Genomic DNA, 24,787 nt, shown 5'->3' with positions numbered 1-24,787 from the left:
CTGTCTGCGAACCCAGATCCTCCTGTCTCAGCCTCCCAAGGACTGGGATTACAAGCGTGCGCTTCCACGCTCAGCTATGAGATTCTCATTCTAAAGGCACAGTTTAAAAATTCAGAGGTGAGCCGGGTGTGGTGGTGCGTGCCCGTAATCCCAGTACTTGGAAGGCTGAGACAGGAGGATCGCATGTACTAGGACAGCCTCAGAAACTTAGTGAGACACTCAATAAACTAGTGAGACCCTGTTTCCAAATAAAAAAAAGTAGGTCTGGGAAGTGTAGCCTGGAGGTAGAAGGACCCTGGGTTCCATCTCCAGTATCCCCCCCCACACAAAACCAGAGTTTCAGATCAACTTTCATCCTCGTATGCAATAAACTTTAATTTGGGGGGGGGGGGGTTTGCCACCGGAGACTGGAAGAAAACCATGGGCTTTCTACCTCTGAGCTACAACCCCATCCCTTTTTATTCTGTTTTATTCTGAAACAGAACTGTGTATGGTGGGGAATGTCTGTAATCACAAGGCACAAGCCCAAGAGTTCAGGGGACAGAAACAAGGCAGGCAGAGCTGCTTACAACACAGCAAAACAGCGCTAGCAAATAAACAGTGCTAAGCACAGAGCTAAGCACAGGAGGATCGCAGGTTCTCCGCCAGCCTCAACTACTTAGTGAGGCCCTTTGCAAAAACACTTTGAGTCTTTATTCTTTTGTGTGATGAGCCAACGTGTCCTGTTTGTCATATCCCACAGAAACGCGTAGTTGATTTTCTGGTGTTTTCCCAGGTGGAGTAGATTACGCGCCCTCGTCGACGCCGGCTCCTGGCCACACAGAACCTGTTCTCATCATCCTCGGCTGCTTTTGCGGGTTTATTTTTATTGGGTTGGTTTTATATATTTCTCTGGTCATCAGAAAAAGAATCCAGGAGACACGATTCGGGTAAGTTTCCGAGTCACACACTTTGGTCCCGTAGTACTGACGTCATGACGGGATGGGACCTCTGCTGCCAGCCCTGTTCCCCACTCGGCCCTGTCTGCACTCGCCCTGAAGCCAGGCAGCCCCCTCCTGAGCCAGGCCGTGATGGCAAAAGCCGGCCCGCGAAGGGCTTCTCCCCAGAAGAGCATCCGGCCGCCTCCGCCCCGCCAACGGGGCTTCTACTAGGAGCCTTCGAATGAGCCCAGTTGTTAGTTTTTTAGAGTACCCCTTAGGTTTTTCAAAATCCAAAATCTGAAATGCTCTCAAATTCCAATCTTTGGAGCAAGCACCCAGTAGATACTGCAGAAAGAAACTTTGCTTCGTGCACAAGATTATCATAAATATTATATAGAATTCTCTTCAGGCCGTATGTGGCGGCACATGCCTGTGATCCCAGTACTTGGGAGACTGAGACAGGAGGATTTCAGGTTCAAGGACAGCCTCAGCCGCAAAGCAAGACCCTCTGAACTTAGCTAGACTCTGTCAAATGCAGACACCAGAGGATCGCGGTTCAAGAACAGCCTCAGCTACTTAGTGAGGCCCTCAGCGACTCAGTGAGACCCTGTTTCAAAATAAAGAATAAAAAATAGGGCTGGGGGTGTAGCTCGGAGGTAGAATGCCCCTGGGTTCCATCTCCAGTACTGCAAAATAAATAAATGAATAAACAAATAAACATGGTGGCGCACGCTTGTAATCCCAGCGCTTAGGAGGCTGAGACAGGAGGATCGCACAGGCTCAAAGCCAGCCTCAGCTACTTAGTGAGGCTCTCAGCAACTAAGTGAGACCCTGTTTCCAAATAAAGTATAAAATAGGTCTCGGAGTATAGCCCGGAGGTAGAAAAAACCCCAGTACCACAAAAAAATAAATAAATAAAACAAGAATAGGGGTGTGGGTCAGAGGTAGAATGTCCCTGTGTTCAACCCCCCAAAAAAAGGGAAGATAAAAAATGAAAGAGGGTGAAAAGAGGATAAATGAATTTATCAATTATTCTCTGTTTTTGATAATACTTGGACAGAGTTAGTTTGAATTTGCAAATAAACCTAAGATCTAAGGAAAGAAATGTATTTCTCCTAGTGGGAAATCTTTTTATCATAAAAAAGCCTTTTTGAATAGTGGTGTCAGACTAAAACAGAAGGATTGAAGGTTCGAGACCAGCCTCCGCAATTTAGCGAGGCCCTCAGCAATTTAATGAGACCCTGTTTCAAAAAAATAAAATAAAGTAAGGCTGAGAGTAGGGCTCAGAGGGAGGAGGCCCCTGGGTTTGATCCCCAGTTCCAAGAAAGAAAGAGAGAGGGAGGGAGAGAGAAAGGAGGGCAGGAGGGAGGGAGGGAAGGGCTGCCTCCATATTACTGATATAGAATCAGCACCTTGCTCTGCCGCCATGCTTGTGTAGTGAGCTGTCTGCTTTCCCCCACCCAGGAGTGCCTTCACCGAGGAGGATTCGGAATTAGTCGTCAGTTACATAGCAAAGAAGTCCTTTTGTCGACGTGCCATCGAACTCACCCGTGAGTTGACTTTCGTTTCCTTTTGTGGCAAGAGTTAACAAAGGCCAGGCGTGGCAGGGCACCCTTGTAATCCCAGTACTTGGGAGGCTGAGACAGGAGGACCCGGGTTCGAGGCCAGCCTCAGCTACTTAGTGAGGCCCTCCACAACTTAGTGAGAGCCTGTTTCAAAATAAAGAATAAAAAATAGAGCTGGGGGTGTAGCTCGGAGGTAGAATGTCCCAAGGTCCAACCCTCAGTACTGCAAATAATAGTAATAGTAATAATGATGGTGATGATGGTGAAAATACATAAATAAAAATGTAGCCCTATACAAGACTTTAAATATTCCCACTTATATTTAAGTGCAGATACACTAACAAGGCTCACACACCCGTCGTTCCTCTTACAGTACAGAGCTTGGGAGTCAATGAGGAGCTGGAGAAAAAACTGGAAGACGTTGTGATTGACCGGAGTCTCCTCGTCCTTGGGAAGATTCTGGGGGAAGGTAAGCAGTTTCATCCTTCTGTTAAAACGTGGGGTGAGAGGGTAAGTCACGAAGGGGAATTTCATTTTATTTTTGTACTGGGGATTGGATCCCGGGGTGCTCTGCTTCCCAGATGTACCCCCAGCCCTTTTTATTTTTTATTTTGAAACAGGGTCTCACTACATTCCTGAGGACCTGGCTAAGTTACCGAGGCCGGCCTCAGCCCTGAGACCTTCCTATCTCAGCCTCCCAGGTGCTGGGATTACAGACGGGAGCCGCCATGCCCAGCTGAGGAGAATTTTGTAAATATGTGTCTAATAGATAAAATGTCATCTTTAGGGCCCGACGTGAAGTTCAGTGGCAGAGCACCTGTCCACTCTGCGTGGAGCCCTAGGTTTGATTCTGCAAAAGAAAAAAAAGTTATAACTTTGAGTTATAATGCAAATAGTTCAACTTTGTTAATTTATTATGGAAATAGTGACTTTTGAAACTCAGATTTGGCAGATCACATAGTTATCCACAGTCTCTAGGGCAGACAGTGGGCTTAAAAAATATTAATTCCTTTTTTTTTTTTTTTTTTTTTTTGCGGGTCTGGGGATGGAACCCAGGGGCATCCGACCTCTGAGCTACACCCCTTCCCTATTTTTATTCTTTATTTTGAAACAAGGTCTCACTAAGTTGTGGAGGGCCTAAGTAGCTGAGGCTTTCCAGGAACCATAATCCTCCCGTCTCAGCCTCCCAAATGCTGGGATTACAAGCACGCGCCACCACACCCAGCTTAATTCCATTTCTTTATTGAAAAGCATGCGATTGCCGGGCGTGGTGGTGCGCACTTCAGTAATCTCAGTACTTGGGAGGCCGAGGCAGGAGGATCACAGGTTTGAAGCCAGTCTCAGCAACCTCGCGAAACAAAGTACCTGCGGTTCATCGCTTGGTGTCCTGTGTCGTTTAGACTTATCCCTCTAGTCCCCAAGCTGATTATTCTTGGCATCTTCATCAAATCAGAGTGAAGGTTAAAATACACATTTCATCTATGAACTTGTTCTTAGGCTGGACGACTGTGGCACCACGAGTGTGCGCTGGGTGTCGTAGCTAAGCGGTGGCGCACTTGCCTAGCACGCGCTCCCGTGCACCTGTGTGTGCACACACACACGCTTTGCACCTATGAACTCCCACAGCGTTGGCCACGTTCTCCCGTGCGTGTCTTGGGCCAGTTGTGAGCTGCCCCGCTGCGGCGGCCACGCCCTGGCAGGAGGGAGACAGGGCCTGGTGTGCTGGGGGAGACCCGGGCGGGCTCCGCAAGGGGCCTGTGGACAGGCTGGCCCACGCCCTGGGAGCCCAGCAGGCGCGCCGTGGTGCTCTGGGGCCCGGGGAGACTGCACAGCACCCATCCACACGTTTCGCTTCACAGGAGAGTTCGGGTCTGTAGTGGAAGGAAACCTGAAGCAGGAGGACGGCGCCTCTCGGAAGGTGGCGGTAAAGACCATGAAGCGTACGTTTTCAGCGGTAGAACCCATTCTTCCGGGGCAGGGGCCTTGGGTAGCAGTGAGGCCGGTGACTCCGTCCAGATCTGAGAGGACGGGGTGGAACGCTGGCCCCTGTTCCAGTCCACATTTCTATCTCTGTGACCGTCTGCCTTGCTCAGATGCCGCAGTGAGGAAATGCTCATCTGGCTCACGGCCTCAGAGGTACGGTCCATCGCTGGCCGACTCCAAGGCCGACGTCATGGCGGCACTGCATGGGCTGAGCTCAACCCAGTGGTGGCCAGATGCAGAGAGGGTCAGAGGAGGGGCCTGGGGACACACAGAGGCTGCAAGGCCGCACCCGAAGGCCTGCCTCCCTCGGCCTCGCTCTCCTCTGGCCCTTCTTTGGACTGGGGACCATACTTTCAACACATGTGCTTTGGGGGGTCACATCCCAGACCCAAACCAGAGCCGTCACCAAAGGGAGCTGATGACCCCAAGTGAGGCAGGGACTCGAGGCGGGGTGATCTGGCCGGGGTTGGGCTGGCCGTCTGTCTGTGTGGCAGAGCCACCCCTCCGTTTGAAGATGGCTGGCTGCCTGCGAAGTTTCCTAGAGAGGAGAGAGAGATTCCTTAGCAAAGGCCTATGAAGAGCTGCTGCCAGGAGCTAGACGTCCTTGCCAGAGGAGGAGAGCGCCCGCCACGGGACCAGGGAGGGCTGCCTGATCGCCGCACAGCTCGCCTTGCCCCGCGAGGAGCGGCAGGTTCCGTTCTAGAGTGTTCGCCTTGGAGGTGGGGCGGAGGAAAGCCGGCCATGGGTAGTGGCAGACACCCGCTAGGACGTTCTAGAACCCATGCAGCCATGGGTACAGATAAGGACACTGTCGTGACCTGCTGACTTGTCTAAGTCAGAGAGCTCAAAAGGAGGCTGGACGGTTCATGACCAGAGGAGGCTGGGCGGTGGCAACAGACCAGGGCGGCACGTCGTCCCACATGCTCCTGCTGGGATGTGAGTTTCTGGGGCCAGGGCCACACAGCTCAGCTTGACGCTCTGTGCCCCACTGGCACCCAGGAAGCACACCGTGACCAGGTGGCAGTCCACCCGCAGCCTTCCGAGAGTCACGTGGACAGAGAGCGTTTTATAGAAATATTATTTACCCTGCTTCTTCGTTAACCCCTGTACAGTTTCCAATGGGGTTCCCATGAAGCAGGCAACTAAAATTACTCTCTACCTACAATGTTTGTGAGTGGGTGTGGCACTGGGGATTGAACCCTGGGATTCCATCTCTGGGGATTCTACCTCTGAGCATCCTACCCCCAGCCCTATATTTTATTTTTATTTTGAAGCTAGGTTGATAGAGGCTTGCTGAGGCTGTCCTCGAACCCTCGATCCTCCTGCCTCAGCCTCCCAAGTACCGAGATTATAAGCATGTGCCACAACGCTCAGCTTCTACCTAAAATTTAAATCCACACTTTTCTAGACATAAAGCAGAAGTTAGATATAAGCATGTCCTGAGACTCCAGTCAAAATCGGAGGCTGATGTCTTAATTTTTTAATTCAGTTGTAAGGGCTAATGCATTTTCATTTTATTTTTTTTCTTTCCTTTTTTTTCTATATTGGAGAGTGGACCAGGGACATTCTACCTCTGAATCATACCTCCAGCCCTTTTTATTTTTTATTTTTTAAACAGTGCCTCCCTAAGATGCAGAAGGCCTCAGTTACTTAACTGAGATCCTCCTGTCTCAGCCTCCCAAGTAGTGGGATTACAGACATGTGCCACCACGCCCAGGTGCATTCTTTTTTTTTTTTTTCTTTTTAAAAATGTATTGGGACACCAGACGTGGTGGTGCACACTTGTAATCCCCGAGCTTGGGAGGCGGAGACAGGAGGATCGCACAGGTTCGAAGCCAGCCACGCTGGCTTAAGAAACCTTGTTTCCAAATAAAAATATAAAATAGGTCTGGAAGTGTAGCCCGGAGGTAGAAGGGCTTCCAGGAACCTCCAGTACCGCCAAAAAAAAAAAAAAAAAAGTATTGGGAATTGAACCCAGGGGCAACTACCTCTGAGCTCTACCTCCAGTTCTATTTTGAAACAAGGTCTTACTAGGTTACTAAAAGTCTTGCTAAATTGTTAATATTTATCTTTAATCTGCCATCTTTCTGTCTCAGCCTCCCTAACACTAGATCACAAGCATGTGCCACCACGCCTGGCATTCTTTTTTTATGGCAAATATAACAGATGAGTTGGAATTGACTGTAGTTGATTTTCTTTTATTTTTTTTTTCCTTTTGGAGGGGGGTGTTTCTTTTTTCTTTAATAATAATTTTATTTATGTATGTATTTATGTATTTAGTTATTTATTTGCAGGTCTAGGGACAGAACCCAGGGGCATCTGACCTCTGAGCTAAACCCCCTGCCCTATTTTTTATTCTTTATTATTTGAAACAGGGTCTCACTAAGTTGCAGAGGGCCTCACTAAGTAGCTGAGGCTGTCTGTGAACCGTGAACCGCGATCCTCCAGTCTCAGCCTCCCAAATGCTGGGATTACAAGCGTGCGCCACCATGCCTGATTTAGTTTTAATTTTTAAAACAGTTCTAGGCATACAAAAAAAAAAAAAAAATTGGCTGAAACTCCCAGAATTCCCTTCCCCCGCACACACAATCCCCCATTACCAACATCTTTCAGGAGTGTGGTAGGTGTCTGACAGTTGACGGACTCTTGACATGTTTATTACTAACTGCAGTTCTTAGTTTGCATGAGGGTTCAGTCTTGGTGTGGTAAAGTTCTATGGGGTTTTTTTTGTGTGTGTGTGTGGTACTGGGGGTGGAACCCAGGGGCTTTCTACCTCCGGGCTATAATCCCAGACCCATTTTATATTTTATTTGGAAACAGGGTCTCACTAAGTTGCTGAGAGCCTCACTAAGTAGCTGAGGCTGGCTTCGGACCTGCGCGATCCTCCTGTCTCAGCCTCCCAAGCGCGGGGATTACAAGCGTGCGCCACCACGCCCGGCTATCCTATGGGTTTTGACAACCGTAAAAAGACACATGTACATCATTAGAGTATCACGCGGTATAGTTTCACGGCCCTAAACATCTCCTGTGTTTCACCCACAAGCCCTCTCCTCTCTCCCCTCCACTGTGAGGCAGTCCTCTTGGCTTTAGAGAACAGCATGGCGATTGCCAGCCCTCCCCATCTCTGAGGACGCGCATGGCGCTTAACGTTTTCCATCTGTTTTTTAGTGGACAACTTCTCTCAGCGGGAGATCGAGGAGTTTCTCAGTGAGGCGGCGTGCATGAGAGACTTCAGCCACCCAAACGTCATCCGACTTCTAGGTACCTCAGGGAGACGCAGGACGGGGGAGGGCGGGGAGGGCCGGCTGATCCCCGTGCAACACCAGGAAAATCCTCCGTGCACACAAGTTAACAGCTGGCAGACCCAGAGGGAGTCTACAACGTTGCATGTTTTTCCCACAAGATGTTTCCCTCTACTTCTGTTTCCTGAGGTTGATAGTAAAAGTGGGTTGGTGTTTCCTGGACGCTGATGAGCCCAGGGGTGGAGAGGGGATCTGAGGAGTTTTAGAAGACTTGATTAAAACAGCCTGTGCTAGCCAGGCGTGGCGGCGCACGCTTGTCATCCCAGCGTTCGGGAGGCTGAGACAGGAGGATCGCGGTTCGCGGACAGCCTCAGCTACTTAGTGAGGCCCTCTGCAACTCAAAAAGACCCTATTTCAAAATAAGAAATAAAACATAAGATTGGGGGTGCAGCTCGGAGTAGAATGTTCCTGGGTCCCAGCCCCAGTACTGCCAAAAAAAGTAATAAATAAATAGCCTGCAAAGATGTCTTAAAGACAAACAAACCAAAGCTGGTCATCCTGGAATCTTTTTTGTTTTTTTTGGCACCAAAGATTAGGCATTCTATCTCTAATCCGCCCCCCCCTTTTTTTTTTACAGTACTGGGGCTGGGACCCAGGGACATTCTGCTCCGAGCTACACCCCCAGCCCTATTTTTTATTCTTCATTTTAAAACAAGGTGTCACTAAGTGGCAGAGGCTGGCTGGAAACTGCAATTCTCCTGTCTTGATCTCCTAAGTACTAGGATTACAGGTGTGCCCTGCTGCCCCCGGCATGTTATAATCTTTATTGATTTAGTGTTCCCCATAAATCATGTTCCGTTGGGGTAATGCTATAAGAGCAGACGGGTTTCATAAATTATCTTTGAGAATTAATTTATGATCCTATTTGAAAGTACAGGCCGACAGTCATGGTACATTAACTATTTCACGTAGTGTCCATTGATCTAATTTGGTTTTGCGCTTCGGTTAGACTTTAAAAAAATACAGAAAGAGGAGATGAAGCTGGGCGCGGTAGTACACACCCATAACCCAGTACTTGGGGGCCTGAGACAGGAAGATCACAGGTCCCAGGACAGCCTCCGCAAGTACTGAGTCTCCTCAACCTAGCAAGACCCTGTTTCAGAATGAAAATAAAATAGGGCTAGTGGTGTATCTTGGAGACAGAATGCCCTTGGGTTCAATCCCCAGGGCCGCAAGATAAAATAAATAAATAAATAAATAAATAAATAAATAACAGGGTCTTGCTAAGTTGCTGAGGCTGGCTGCCAGTCTGCCGTCCTCCTGTCTCGGCCTCCCCGCCCCTGGGATTACAAGCCTGCGCCAGACGCGCTCGTAGTTGTTTTTAATGGTCAACTTGGTAGCGTGCGGCTTCAGTCTGGCGCTCCCGCGGTCCCCGCTCCCGTGCTGCTTCACTCGCGTGTGACGAGGGCTCCGGTCCTGCCTTGGTTTCTTGTTTCAGGCGTGTGCATAGAGATGAGTTCTCAAGGCACCCCGAAGCCCATGGTGGTTCTGCCTTTCATGCAATACGGGGACCTGCATACCTACCTCCTGTATTCCCGGCTGGAGACAGGCCCAAAGGTAACGGAGCCGCGCGCTTCTGACCCGCTCTTGGGCTCCTGCGAGCCGTGCGGCCCAGCCTCTAACTCTGAAACTACTGAGAAGGAGGGAAAGATGCTGGGCTTTGTTCTGTGGTCCCTGGGCGCCCAAGAGCACCCATCCTCATGGGTCTGCTTGTGGGTGTATTGTTTCTGCTTTGGAGAGAGGAGCCATCTGGACCCACAATTCCATCCCCAAGCATGGGCCTGGCCCAGCCTCGCTTCCTGCCCTTGTGGCCATAGACTCCCCAGGACTCACTGGTGTCGTAAGCCATTAAAATGGCTGTCCTCTGACCGGGCGTGGTGGCGCACGCTTGTGATCCCAGCATTCGGGAGGCTGAGACAGGAGGATCGTGCTTCACGAACAGCCTCAGCTACTTAGTGAGGCCCTTTGTAACTCAGTGAGACCCTGTTTCAAAAATAAAGAATAAAAAATAGTGCTGGAAGCCAGGCGTGGTGACACACGCTTGTAATCCCCGCGCTTGGGAGGCTGAGACAGGAGGATCGCACAGGTTCGAAGCCAACCTTAGCTACTTAGTGAGGCTCTCAGCAACTTAAGTGAGACCCTGTTTCCAAATAAAATAGAAAATAGGTCTGGGAGTGTAGCCCGGAGGTAGAAGGGTTTCCAGGAACCCAGTACCACCAAAAAAAAAAAAAAAGTGTTATATCCTTTCACTCCTTCACTCGGGCTTACTGCCAATGGTGCTAAAACCCTAGCAAGTGTGGCCACAGCTGTCAATTGAGACGATTGCGGCGCACCCAGGACACTCAGGAGCGTGCCCTTTGGGGCCAGTGCTTAGCGTGAACTTGGCAGGCCGCAGAGCTTGGAGATCGTAGGTATGGGGCTACTGCACCCGGGCCTCCTCGCAGGAAGGGAAGCCTGTCCTTCCTGTCGTGTTTCTTGTGGTCACATCTTTGGGGACTGAGCGGGAGGTGTGATCTGCGTCCCCAGCCCCGTGAACCTGCCGGGCCGTGTGCGCTTGTCCCCGCTCGCCCCCTCTGTGCGTTACAGACGGCAGCCATGCTACAGGTTCTGGTCGGGCACGCAGGCGGGGATGGCGGGCGGCTGTCCTCAGACAATAGGCACCCTCTGTTAGGACAGAAGACACTCAAGCCAGGGCTGTACGGGAGCGCAGGCCCTGGGCGGGAATGCCCCCCGCGACCACACGCCCGACGTCTCTAACACAAGCCCTCTTTGTCCCCGGAGACTGTGGTGAATGCAATTAGAAACACCTGTGTCCGTTTTTCCTCTCACAGAGCATGGCTGTCCTGTCTCAGAACTTTGCCTAGGCCCTGGGTTTAATTATTCATTTATTTATTTTATGTTACTAGGGAATTGAATCCAGGGCCGTTCTACCGCTGAGCTACACTCCTAGCCCTATTTTGCTTTTGCTTTTGAAACAGGGTCTCACTAAATTACTGAAGGCGGCCTCACTAAGTTTCTGAGGCTGGCTGTGAACCTGCGATCCTCTCATCTCAGCCTCCCAAGCGCTGAGATTATGAGTTTGTGCCACCACAAACGGCTTGTTTTTTATTTTGAACAATAGCTCACTCATTTGCCAAAGCAGGCCTTCAATCTGCGATCCTCCTGGAAAAGACTGTTCTGAATTCATGATTTGCTCTTACACTTTTGTCAAAAACCATCGGCTGTACACACGTGGGTCTTTTTTTCTGAGCTCTCTGTTCTGTTTCATTCAATTCCTTGTCCATCTTTTGCCCTACCACACGTCCTTATGACTGTAGCTTTATTGTAAGTCTTAAAGCTACAGAATGTCCTTCCTCCTACTTTATTCACTTTTTCAAAATTGCTTTAGCCATTTGAGTTACAGTTACTCCCAAAGAAATTTGAGAATCAGCTTGTCTCTGCCTTTTGAACAAAATAACAAGTATGTAGCATTTTACTGAGGAATGAATGGTTTCTGTCTACAAAAATACAAGGACATTTTCCAGGATGGAAAGTAACTCACAACTATTATACACGTAAAAGAGTAATGTGTTTTCCTATTTTGATGCTTCCAAACAAGAGATAAAGAAGGAAGGCAGAAAGTGCGTAGATCAGCTGGAAAATTAAGCTCTTAGCTCTCTTCCCTGCCGCCTATTTGGCCAATTTCCTGAGAATAAAGAGCTTTTGTTCTGGCAGCCCGGGTGGCCTCAGGACTGGGTCTCGGGGCCGGGGGCCTCTTCCCACGGGTCTCCTCCGCAGGGCAGAGAGCGTGGAGTGGACAGACGGGTGGCAGGCAGGACCCAGTTCTCCTGGAGGCGGATGATATTGAAGGTACCAGGGACGGAGGCCGCACGGATATGCACATCAAGCCACAACACGAGCAGCTGCCGTAGAGCTTCAAGGAAGAAGTGAATTACGACTGCAGACATTTTTAAAATAGACCACACTGCCACGTGCTTGCCGCGGGAGCATGCACCTATAATCCCAGTACTTGGGAGGCTGAAGCAGGGGGATCGCAGGTTCGAGGCCAGCCTCAGCAACTTAGCGATGCTCTCAGTAACCCAGTGAGACCCTGTTTTAAAAGAAAAAAGTAGCCAGGCGTGGTGGTGCACGCTTGTAATCCCAGCATTCGGGAGGCTGAGACCTGGAGGATCGCGGTTCGCGGACAGCCTCAGCTACTTAGTGAGGCCCTCAGCAACTCAGTGAGACCCGGTTTCAAAATAAAGAGTAAAAAAATAGGGCAGGGGATGTAGCTCCGAGGTCAAATGTCCCTGGGTTCCATCCCCAGACCCACAAAAAAAAAAAAAAAAAGAAAAAAGTAAAAACACCTGGGGCTGTAGCTCAGAGGTAAAATGCCCCTGGGTTCCATCTTCAGCACCAAAAATAAATAAGTAAATGACTAAATTAAATGAGAACAATAAGAGAAGCCTATAACCACAATCAGAACGAGCCCATGGGCGTCGGGAGAAGCAGGCTGTCTATGACAGCAGCCAGGCTGGGGGAGGGGGGGAGCGGGCCTAAAGCCGGCCAGGCATGCGGGCTTGTGGAGGTCTGCGGTAGGGGGTGGCCTCACCAGCTTGTGGCCCCCGCCAATGCAGAGCGACCTTCGAGTGGGAGGCAGGCGTCTGAGGCTGTGGAGCTGAGAGCTAGCATGCTCCGCGTGGCCCGCTCCAGTCCAGCCTGCATCCCCAAGTGTCTGAGAATGCCCCATCTGCACCCTGTCACCGCGGCTGCCCGGGCCCCACAGGGCTGCAGGATGGCGTCTCCAGGCTCACAGCCTCCGTCTCTCCCCATCCTTTCCTCTCCATTTCTCTTTGCCTGGAACAGACCTTGTTTTTATTTATTTTTGCATTACTGGGGATGGAACCCAGGGGCATCCATTCATCTTAGTACATATATATATTTAGTTCCTTTTCTTGGCCCATTGGCTTTTATGTATAATACTTTAAGAGTATTTGTGCACAGATTTCTGTGTTGACATGTTTGAATTCTCTTAGGAACTTAGCTGTAGAATTACTGGATCAGATGGTAACTCCGCGTGTAGCTTTGTGTGTGTGTTGGGGATGGGGAGTGGACATCTGAGCTTTAAGCCCAGTTTTATTTTTTTATTGTTAAAACAGCATCTCACTAAGTTGTGGAAGGCCTTGCTAGGTTGCTGAGGTTGCTCTTAAGCCTGCAATCCTCCTGTGTCAACCTTCCTAGTACTGGGATTACAGGCACGCACCACCATGCCGCCTCTGCTTGTCTTAATTGTAGTTGCTTTCGAGTAAATTTGAAATCAGTAGACGTGATTCCTCTAACCCTGTTCCTGTTCAAACTTGTGTATTTAGGGCATGAATTTCCATGTGAATTTTAGGATTGTCAGTTTTGATTAAGAAGCCAGCTGGTGTTCTGATACGACTGATGTTGAATCTATAGCTCAATTTGAAGTATCACCATCATAACAATATTGAGTTTTTTAATCCATGAACATGGGATATCTTCTCTGTATTTATTTATTTATTTTATTTTGTTTATTTTTGGAGTACCAGGATGGAACCTAGGGGCATTCTACCTCCAAGTTACATCCCTGGCCCTAGTTTTTAGTCCCTTTATTTTTGAAACGGTCTCAGTGAGTTGCAAAGGGCCTCACTGAGTAGCTGAGGCTGTTCACAAACTGCATCCTCCGGTCTCCGCCTCCTGAATGCTGGGATTACAAGAGTGCGCCACCACGCACGGCCTCCTCTGTATTCAAATCTACTTTAATCGACTTCAACATTTTGTGGTTTGAAAATATACTTCACACTTTTAAATTTTTATTTCTATGTATTTCAGTCTGATTCTATTATAAATGAAATTATTTCCTTAATTTCATTTTCAGACTTTTCACGGCAAGTGTATAAAAGTACAACTGATGTTTTGCATATGTCCATCTTGTGTCCCGAAACCTTGCTGAACTCATTTACTGTGCCGTTAGGTTTGTGGGGGGGACACTGGGGATTGAACCCAGGGTCGTTCTTCCTTTGAGCTACACATCCAGCCTATTTCATTTTTACACAGGGTCTCACTAAGTTGCTGAGGCTGGTTTCAAACCTGCGATCCTCCTGTCTCAGCCTTCCAGATCCTGGGATTACAGGCGTGCGCCACCCCCGGCCACACAATTACCTTTTAAATCACTTTTAGTCATGGTCTCCAAAAGAATATAATTATCATAGGTAAAAATAACACAAATTAATAGCAGCTGATACTCATTACACCTTTCGTGAGTGATGGCAGAATTTGCTATTTCTTAGCACCTAAGTTGTCTCCTAGAAATGAGTATACAAAATCCAAATACCCTGAGTACACAGAGTAGAGGCTTGAAGCCATCACGCCTCCCTGCTTATGTTTTTAATTCTCTCCGTTACCTAAGGGCAAGGATAATTGAGCAGGGCAGTGTGTAATTAATGTGTATCTTGGTTGGGAAATAGAAGTCATTTAAAAATGCCATGTCTTTGTGAGTACCATGGTGGAAAATCCACGCCCCCGTGGAGAACAAGCCATGGCGGATCCTTCGCCCTGGGGAGGACTTGTCATGGACAGACCATGGCTGGTCACCAGGCGCGTGTGGTAAGCCTTTTCCTTCAGGGCTGAGTCTGCGCCGAAACCTCTAATTATTATGTGCAGGTCTTTTTTTGTCTTCATCCTCATCACCGGCTCAAACAGTGGCAGGTTTTCTGGTTTGACTTTTACAACATAGAAAAAGCACTAGGCTTTGGGGACTTGCGGGAAAGCGCTCAAGGTCCAGCACGGCAGCCCCCCGTGCGTTTTTGTCTTTTGCTTGTCCAGCGAGACGGGGTAGGGACCAGCCTCTCTGCTGTCTAGAGGCATTCTAACTCCGAGCCACACCCCCAGCCCTATTTTTTATTTTTCACTTTGAAACAGGGTCTTCACAAGGTTGCTGAAGCTGGCTTCCAACCTGCAGTCCTCCCATCTCAGCCTCTCAGGTTCTAGGATTACAGGCATGCACCACCATGCTCAAAGCCAAAAAGGTTTATTTACTTATTTTTCATTCTTTCCTTAAAACCTTATTTGAAGCTGGGCGTGGTGGTGCCTGTTTATAATCCCAATACTTGGGAAGCTAAGGCAGGAAGATCGTGGGTTCGAGGCCATCCTCAGCTTAGTGAGACCCTTCAAATTAAGAATAAAGAATAGAGCTGGAGCCGGGCGTGGTGGCGCACACTTGTCATCCCACCATTTAGGAGGCTGAGACTGGAGGATCACAGTTCGCGGACAGCCTCAGCCGCTTAGTGGTGCCCTCCACAAGTTAGTGAGACCCTGTTTCAAAATAAAGAATAAAAAAATAGGGCAGGGGGTGTAGCTCAGAAGTCGAATGCCCCTGGGTTCCATCCCCAGACCCACACGCACACACACACACAAAAAAAAAAAAAAAAAAAAAAAATAGGACTGGGATGTAGCTCAGAGGCAGAATGCCCCTGAGTTCAATCCCCAGGAATACACACACACACACATGGACAGAGCCTCATTTGCAGTATTAGTGATGTGGAAATGAAAGTTTCTTTCCTTCCTTTACCACCTTAAGAAATAAGAACAGCCCCCATCTCCCAGGAGGTTATGTGTTCCTTCTAAAAGACAGTCTTCCAAGCCAGACACCACGTGGTGGCACCACCTGTAATCCTAGTACTCGGGAGGCTGAGACAGGAGCATGGCGGCTCCAGGATCAGACTCAACAACTAAATAAGGCTGTCAGCGACCTAGCAGGACCCTGTTTCAAAATAAAAAGAAAGTAGGGCAGCTTGGGCGTTGTGGCGCACACTTGTAATCCCAGTGCTTGGGAGGCTAAGACAGGAGGATCACACAGGTTCGAAGCCAGCCTCAGCTACTTAGTGAGGCTCTCAGCAACTTAGTGAGACCCTGTTTCCAAATAAAATATAAAAAATAGGTCTGGGAGTATAGCCCGCAGATAGAAAGCCTCTGGGTTCCACCCCCAGTACCACCAAAAAAATAAAAATTTTTTAAAAAAAAGAAAGAAAGTAGGGCTGGGTATAACTCAGAGGCAGGATGCCCCGGGTTCCATCCCCAGCGCCATGAATGAATGATTGAATGAATGACGGCCTTTCTCCTGACTCTCCACCCAGCACACTCCTCTGCAGACGCTCCTGAAGTTTATGGTGGACATCGCCCTCGGGATGGAGTATCTGAGTAACAGGAACTTCCTCCACCGGGACTTAGCTGCTCGGAACTGCATGTAAGCGGCCTGTGCGTGACGGAGGGCCGGGCCCCGTGGCCTTGGCTGTCCGGAAAGCCGAGGGCACTGGCCCGCTGCTGATGAAGTGTGGGGAAGCTGGACCGGAGCATCGAGTGGCTTCCTCTGAATAGGATTCTTTGCCCCTGATTCAGGTGGTTTTTGTTGGGGTGCTGAGGATTGAACCCAGGGGCATTCTACCTCCAAGTCACACCCACAGCCCTGTTTTTTATTCTTTATTATGAAACTTTATTATGAGTCTCACTAAGTAGCGGAGGCTGGCTGCGAACCTGTGATCCTCCTGTCTCGGCCCCCCAGGTACTGGGATTACAAGCGTGCACCACCACACCCGGCACCTGATTTTTATTATTATTATTTGGAAAGAGCACCTGCTAGCTGCTGATTCTAGATGAGGTGCGTTGGGGATTTTCAGCACCTCTGCCCCCACGAGTTCCATTGCACCCAAAGCTTTCTCCTCTGCCTGCTGGATTTCTGTCTCCTCTCACTCGGCTAGAAACACCAGCGTGACCCTGTGACCTCTCTCGCTGCCATCGGTCAGCCACCGGTGGGCTTAGCGCCACTCAAGCCGTGTAGCCATGCTGTAACAATGAAAAACGACTTACACAACTCCGATGGTAGTTATGAGAATCGTAAAGGCTTTATTTTATTTTATTTTTGTGGTACTGGGGATTGAACCCAATCAACTGAGCTATACCCCAGCCCTATATTTATTACTTTTATTTATTTATTTTTATTTATTTATTTAATTTTTTGCAGTACTAGGGGTGAAACCCAGAAGCATTCTACCTCTGAGCTACACCCCCAGCCCCATTTTTTATCTTTCATTTTTTAATTTTGAAACAGAGTCTCAACATTGCAAAGGGCATCACTAAGTAGCTGAGGCTGGCCATGAACCATGATCCTCCTGTCTCAGCCTCCCGAATGCTGGGACTACAAGTGTGCGCCACCACGCCCAGCTCTGTTTTTTATTATTTTTATCTTGAAATAGGTCTCACTATGTTGTGGAAGGTCTCACTAAGTGGCTGAGGCTGGCCACAAACCTGCAATCCTCTTGTCTCAGCCTCCCGAGTACTGGGATTACAAGCATGTGCCACCACACCTGGCTTCTGTCTTGGTTTTTTTCTTTTTTTTTTTTTTTTTTTTTTTTTTTTGCGGTACTGGGGTTCCTGGAAGCCCTTCTACCTCCGGGCTACCCTCCCAGACCTATTTTTTTTTTAATTTGGAAACAGGGTCTCTTAGGCCAGCACAGCTGGCTTCGAACCTGCGCGATCCTCCTGTCTCCGCTTCCCAAGCGCGGGGATTACAAGCGTGCGCCACCACGCCCAGCTTTATTCTTTATTTTGAAACAGGGCCTCACTGAGTCGCAGAGGGCCTCACTAAGTAGCTGAGGCTGGCCACGAACCACCATCCTCCAGTCTCAGCCTCCCAAATGCTGGGATTACAAGCGTGCACCACCACGCCTGACTTCTATTTCTTCATTTTAAGTATGCGATTGCAAGAAGTTGGAGTGACTTTTAAGTATGTTGTTGTTGTTTGTTTTTTTGGTCAGAAATGTGGCATGTTGGCGCACGCTTGTAATCCCAGCATTGGAGGATTGGGGTTCACAGACAGCCTCAGCTACTTAGAGAGGCTCTTTGCAACTCAGTGAGACCCTGTTTCAAAATAAAGAACAAAAAAAATAGGACTGGGGGTGCAGCTTGGAGATAGAATGTCCCTGGGTTCCATCTCCAATACCACCAAAAAAAAAAAAAAAAAAAACAAACTTTTTCTACCATGGAGGGAGAATCATAAAATTTAATTTTTAAAAATATTTCCTTCATGTTTTTCCTACCAGGTAGAATGACCAACTGTCCAGTTTGCCCTGGACTGAGAGATTTTCCCAAGATGTGGGGCTTTTCTTTTTAAAAACACTATCGTGGCCGGGCGTGGTGGCGCACGCTTGTAATCCCAGCGCTTGGGAGGCTGAGGCAGGAGGATCGCACAGGTTCAAAGCCAGTTTCAGCTACTTAGTGAGGCCCTGAGCAACTTAGTGAGAGCCTGTTTCCAAATAAAATATAAGAAATAGGTCTGGGAGTATAGCCCAGAGATAGAAAGCCTCTGGGTTCCACCCCCAGTACCACAAAAATAAAAAATTAAAAAATAAAAACAATATCGTGGTTGTGGTGCACACCTGTAATCCCAGTACTTGAGAGGCTGAGACAGGTGGATGGCAGGTTTGGGGTTAGCCTCAGCAATTAGCAAGGCCACCTGCAACAAAATGATACCCTGTTTCAAAGAAATAATAATAAAAATAAAAAGGGCTGGAGGTGTGCCTCAGATTTAGAACCCTTCTGAGTTAACCCTTAGTACCAAAACAACAGAAGATAGTATCGGGCAAACAAAGGAAAGTTGGTCAACTCCCTCCCATCCCCTCCTCCTCTCCCCACCTCCATTCCTTCTCTCTTCTCTCCCTCCCTTACCTAGGACTTATTTTATTGGCTTGAGTACAATGTCATCGGGTCCCTTTAATTTTCCAGTTCATCCCTCAAGCACCCAGCTGGCCCCCGTAGCAAGAAATATAGCATCACCCCCTTGCCACTGGTGCATCCCTCTTCTCCCAGCCTGCCAGGGTGCTTAGACCTTAGTCCACAAACCCAGGCAAGGTGGTTACTGGGGGGAACTAGGTCAGTCCACCAGAGGGCCCAGGTTCTGCGCCACCACTCCTGCCATTTCTGCCAGGCCAGAGTGATGCAAACCAGGAGCTTTTCTGCCCCACACCGCCCTTGCTCTGCCTTTGGGCCCGAGGCCGCCCGCCTGACACACACACACTCAGCCTGCGGGGTCCATGTCTTCTGCAGCCACTTACGAACGTTTTTCTGCCACCGGGATGCAGACGTGGGGCGAGAGGGGATGCGCCCACCGGGGCTGAGGACGTGAACTTGCTCTCCGTAGGTTGCGGGATGACATGACGGTCTGCGTGGCCGACTTTGGCCTCTCCAAGAAGATCTACAGCGGGGATTACTACCGCCAAGGCCGTATTGCTAAGATGCCCGTCAAGTGGATCGCCATAGAGAGCCTCGCAGACCGCGTCTACACCAGCAAAAGCGACGTGGTGCGTACCCAGCACGACTCAGGTCTCCAGTGCAGAGACCAGGCGCGCTGAAAGTAACGACGGAGGCTGCCGCCCCAAGACCGTTTACTCTGTCTTTCTTTATTTTACGGTACTAGGGATTGAATCCAGGGGAATTCTGCCTCCAAACTATACCCTCAGACTTTTTCCTTTTTGTGTTTATTTCAAAACATCTAAGTCTAAGTCACCGTGCACTAGCCTCAGATTAGCCACCCTCCTGTGTAGGCCTCCCAAGTGCTAGGATTACAAGTGTAATAGTAAAGCTGAAGCTTTACTCTTCGATAAACCAAGGATTGGGAGCGTGCTCAGACCTCTCCTTCGTTTCTTACTGGATACTTTAGTTCAGGCAGGCAGTAGATTCTGGTGAAGTACCCTGACATTTGGAAGACCTGTGACCTGCACAGAACCCCACTGACCCCCGTTTTTCTTTGGTACAAAGCACTGACTTAGTGCCCATGACTAAGGTCTTTTATATGTGTGTTAAATTGAACGAGTTCACGCAGGGGCTCTTTGGAACCAATTCGCAACATAAAAAGGATTGTGTAGATGGGTGTGGTGGCGCACACCTGTAATCCCAGTACTTAGGAGGCTGAGCTAGGCAGGTGGCAGGCTCCAGGCCAGCCTTGGCAGTTTATCAAGACTCTGTTTCAAACTAAAAAATAAAATAGGGCTGAGAGCCACCCTCAGTGGTACAGTGCCCCTATATTAAACCCCAGTACCACACACAGAAAAAGCCATCTTCAGCCGGGCGTGGTGGCGCACACCTGTAATCCCAGCATTCGGGAGGCTGAGGCAGGAGGATCACGGTTCACGGACAGCCTCAACTACATAGTGAGGCCCTCTGCAACTCAGTAAGACCCTGTTTCAAAATAAAGAATAAGAAATAGAGCTGGAGGTATAGGTCGGAGGTAGAAGGCCCTTGGGTTCCATCCCCAATACCGGAAAAAAAAAAAAAAAAAAAAAAGCCACCCTCCTGTCTCAGCCTTCCAAGTCATAGGACTAAAGGCTTGAGCCACCACCATGCCCAGCAGTAATGAATTCCACTCTTTACCCCTGGTTGGGGAGAGTTTACTTCATGACAGCAGAGCAGAGGACTGAGCAGTGTTGACCCAAGAAGAGGCCACATCTGCCTTTGCAAATGTCCCAGAACCATTTTCATAAAAACGGGGAGCTGCGCCCCGCGGCCGCCGTGTTAGGGGAGCAGTGGGTCTCAGACATAATCGGCAGCTTTGTGCCTGGTGGCCGGGGCTCTTGAAGGAAGTGACCTTTCCCGATGAAGCAGCCCATTGAGCCTCTGTGGGGAGCCCCCGCCCTGACGTGTCACCGCTTTGTTCTCAGTGGGCATTTGGTGTGACCATGTGGGAAATCGCCACGCGGGGGATGACGCCCTACCCCGGGGTGCAGAACCACGAGATGTACGACTACCTCCTTCACGGCCACAGGCTGAAGCAGCCCGAGGACTGCCTGGACGAGCTGTGAGTGAGCCTCCCGTGCCCCGGCCGATCTGCACAGGGCGCTGCTCTGCAAACACCTGGGCGAGCAGCGAGGGGTGGGGGGGGCTGCTGTTGGCCACGTGGGCGTGTGCAGAGGGACAGGTGCAGCCGCAGATGTCTCTGGCCAGCAGCCATTCCTGTGTGGGAGATGGTGTACGCAAATCACTAGTGAGCCCGCCGGGGCTCGCCCGTCCAAATGGTCTCGGCATCAGTCGATGAAAACCCAAGACCAGGCAACAGCATGTGTTTCCAGACTGCTTAAGCACCTCCCAGAAGTAGATCCTATCAAAAATAGCTTTACTCGCGGGGCGTGGTGGCGCACACTTATAATCCCAGTACTTGGGAGGCTGAGATAGGAGGATTGCAAGTAGTGAGACTCTCATCAACCTAGTAAGACCCTGTTTCAAAATAAAAATAAAATAGAGCTAAAGGTATAGCTCAGAGGTAGCTTGCCCTGGGTTCAGTCCCCAGTATCTCACACACACACACACACACACACACACACACACACACACACACACACACTCGCTCGCTCACGGGTTTGCTTCAGAGTGCTTTGGTGCTGGGATGACTCCCTACCCTTTGTGGGTCTGGTTCCCCGTCTCTTTTTATACATCACTTCAGACCCGCCAATCACGTTTATAGACTCTTCAGTAACACCAGTACTTGGGAGGCTGAGACGGGAGAATCACAGGTTCTAAGCCAGCCTCAGCAACTTAGCAAGACCCTCACCACTTAGCAAGACCTTGTTTTAAAACAAAAAATAAAATACGGCTAGGGCTGTAGCTCAGCGGTAGAATGGCTCTGGTTTAATCCCCAGTGCAGAAAGGAAGAGAGGAAGGAAGGAAGGAAGGAAGGAAGGAAGGAAGGATTTTGCTGTAGGAGGCACACAAGGAAGTGCTCAGATAATAATGCTAATTATTAGTAGCACCATGCTGTCCTTTTCAAAATAACAACCTGTGATGCTTCGTGTACCCTGGCGATTGAAACTTCCTGTGCTTCCTGCGGTGAGCTTCCGCTCTGTGCAGTGGGGGCCACGGGCTTGGAGGGCACGTCCCCACCATGTTCAGCAGGGACATTTCAGGACCCTGGCCTGCGCTGGCTCTGTCCTGGGACCCGGTAGGGTGCCCGTGAGCATGTGCGGCACCCCAGACCCACCCTCCCTTGGTAGAGAGGCGCGGCTCAGTGCGGGCAGCCGGCCAGGCCCTGCCCGAGCCAGAGAGAAGAACTGTCCATCCCAGCTGACCACTGTGACCGCCAGGCTGGTCACGCTGGTACTGCAGGTGAAGATGTCTAGCTCTAATCAGAAACAAACACTGGGAATCCCTTTCAAACTCCTGAAGTCCTAATTAAATTAGTTCTAGGGTTTCATGGTCGTTTTTCTGTTTCTCTCTGTTTTGGTAAAATCCCCAATGAGCCCAGGGGCTTTCTACCAGTGAGCTACATCCCCAGCCCTTTTCTTTTCTTTTCTTTTCTTTTCTTTTCTTTTCTTTTCTTTCTTTCAGTACTGGAGATTGAACCCAGGAACATTCTACCTGAAAGCTACACCCCCAGCCCTATATTTTTATTCCTTATTTTCAAACAGGGCTTCACTGAGTTGCAAAGGGCCTCACAAAGTAGCTGAGGCTGGCCACAAACTGTGATCCTCCTGCCTCCGCCTCCCAAATGCTAGGATTAGAAGCATGCACCACCATGCCTGGCCTCCTTTTCTTATTTTTGAGACAAGGTCTTGCGAAATTGCCCAGGCTGGCCTTGAACTTGTGATTCTTATCTCAGCTTTGCAAGTGCTGGGATTGTAGGCAAGTGCCACCGCACCTGGTTTATGGTAGTTTTAAAAAGGGCCAATTTAAGTCCGGGCATGGTGGCGCAGGTTTGTAATCCCTGCGTTTAGGAGGTGGAGACAGGATTACCGTACAGGTTCAAAGCCAGCCTCTCTGGCTTAAGAGACCCTGTTTCCAAATAAAAATATAAAAATAGGTCTGGGAGTGTAGCCCAGAGGTAGAAGGGTTTCTAGGAACCTCAGTACCACCACCCCCCCCCAAAAAAGGGCCGATTTAGCCAGATGTGGTGGCGCACACTTATAATCCCAGTACTTAGGGGCTGAGACAGGAAGATCACAGATTTGTAGCCAGCCCCAAGTACCTAGTGAGACACTCTACAACTCAGTGAGACCCTATTTCTTTTTTTTCTTTTTTTTTTTTTTTTGGTGGTACTGAGGGTGGAACCCAGAGGCTTTCTACCTCCGGGCTACACTCCCAGACCTATTTTATTTGGAAACAGGGTCTCACTAAGTTGCCGAGAGCCTCACTAAGTAGCTGAGGCTGGCTTCGAACCTGCGCGATCCTCCTGTCTCCGCCTCCCAAGCGCGGGGATGACAAGCGTGCCCACCACGCCCGGCGGTGAGACCCTGTTTCAAATTAAAGAATTAAAAAACAGGGAGCCAGACATGGTGGCGCACGCTTGTAGTCCCAGCATTCGGGAGGCTGAGACAACGGGATCACGGTTCGTGGACAGCCTCAGCTACTTAGTGAGGCCCTTTACAACTCAGTGAGACCCTGTTTCAAAATAAAAAGTTAAAAAAAAAAAAAGCCAGACGCGGTGGCGCACGCTTGTAATTCCAGCGCTTGGGAGGCTGAGACAGGAGGATCGCACAGGTTCGAAGCCAGCCTCAGCTACTTAGTGAGACCCTGTTTCCAAATAAAGTATAAAATAGGTCTGGGAGTGTAGCCCAGAGGTAGAAATGCCCCTGGGTTCCACCCCCAGTACCACCAAAAAAAAAAAAAAAAAATAGAGCTGGGGGTGTAGCTCAGAGGTAGAATGCCCCTGGGTTCTATCCCCAGTATCGCAAAAGCACATAAATTGTAAAAAGGGCCGTGCTGATGAAACGCTGTTTCTGAGAATGAGGAGCCTTCCGATCCGATCCGGCAGTGTGGACCGGGAACGGCGGCCTTGCGGTTTCTTCCTGGGCTTTCCCTACGGCGGCGCACTGCGGTCGCTGGTGTGAGTCTCGGCTCGGCACGGCCTGAGCTGAGCCCCATTGTGGTTTGTTTTAGATGTTTCACACGGGCTCAGCGTGGCAGGCTGCTGAGTCATTTTCTTTGAGGCTTTGGGGTTGGCAGAGCTGCAGAGTCAGCGCCTGCCTGCCTGCCCGCGTGTGGCTGGGAGTCAGACAGTCGCGGATGGGCCGCCGTCCCACGCGCCTGCGGGCTCCCCAGACCAGCCTCCTTCCCAGGTTTGCACATCTGGATGCGGGCTGGCATAGCGCCCCTCAAAGAGGCCACTCTGCTTCCTTTTCTGGTGTGTGTGTGTGGGGGGGGGGGTACTGGGGATGGAACCCAGGGGCATTCTACCTCTGAGCTGCAAGCCCAGACCTATTTTTTTATTCTTTATTTTGAAACAGGGTCTCACTGAGTTGCAAAGGGCCTCACCAAGCAGCTGAGGCTGGCTGCAAACCGCCATCCTCCTCTCTCAGCCTCCCATGTGCTGGGATCACAAGTGTGCGCCACCACGCCTGGCTGATAAGATTATTTAAATGCTTTTCCCTAAGACACAGGAGTAAAAGACAGAACTAATAGCAAGAGCCCCTTGATGAATTCATGAAAAGGACATTATGTCCCAAGGACTGAATTCCTCAAGCTCAATGCTCATCTCAGCTGCAAACAGTCAGCCTCTGTGGAGAAGTAGGGAGTCGTGCAGATTAATTTGTACCAGGAAAACCTCAAAAATAAAATAAAAAACGAGGAACAGAACCACCGTATGACCAGCTCCTCCACTCCTCAGTCTCTTTGCAAGCCAATTAAAGTCAGAATACACGTAAAGCCATTTTATAGCAGCCCAGTTCACAGCAGCCAAATTATGGAACCAACCTCGGTGTGTGTCAAGAGATGAATGAATTACACGCCGGGCGCGGTGGGCACGCTTGTCATCCCCGCGCTCGGGAGGCGGAGACAGGAGGATCACGCAGGTTCCAGGACAGCCGCGCTGGCTTAAGAGAACCTGTCTCCAAATAAAATATAAAAAATAGCTGTGGGAGTGTAGCCTGGAGGTAGAAGGGCTCCCAGGAACCCCAGTACCACCAAAAAAAAAAAAAAAATGAGAGAAATGAATGAATAATGAACAGATGGTATATACCCACGATGGAATTTAACTCTG

The 24,787-nt window shown here is 49.6% G+C and overlaps 1 protein-coding gene across 1 annotated transcript in view; it reads left to right on the top strand.

Annotated features, from left to right (window-relative positions):
* Window positions 1-24,787, top strand: part of MERTK (MER proto-oncogene, tyrosine kinase) — a gene marked incomplete at both ends in the record, with an annotated part of 83,704 nt that overhangs the window by 57,434 nt on the left and 1,483 nt on the right. The window contains 9 exons of the mRNA XM_080711446.1: window positions 776-929; window positions 2,385-2,470; window positions 2,859-2,954; window positions 4,345-4,425; window positions 7,637-7,729; window positions 9,209-9,327; window positions 15,906-16,015; window positions 18,965-19,124; window positions 20,481-20,617. Of these exons, the coding sequence (XP_080567572.1) occupies window positions 776-929; window positions 2,385-2,470; window positions 2,859-2,954; window positions 4,345-4,425; window positions 7,637-7,729; window positions 9,209-9,327; window positions 15,906-16,015; window positions 18,965-19,124; window positions 20,481-20,617 (1,036 nt within the window). The remainder of the gene's footprint in view (window positions 1-775; window positions 930-2,384; window positions 2,471-2,858; window positions 2,955-4,344; window positions 4,426-7,636; window positions 7,730-9,208; window positions 9,328-15,905; window positions 16,016-18,964; window positions 19,125-20,480; window positions 20,618-24,787) is intronic.

The sequence above is a fragment of the Muscardinus avellanarius genome, assembly GCF_963383645.1.
Source record: "Muscardinus avellanarius genome assembly, chromosome: 15".
Lineage (NCBI taxonomy): Eukaryota > Metazoa > Chordata > Mammalia > Rodentia > Gliridae > Muscardinus > Muscardinus avellanarius.
The sequence above is the reverse complement of the archived record's forward strand: the minus strand, read 5'-3'. Positions and strand labels throughout refer to the sequence as shown.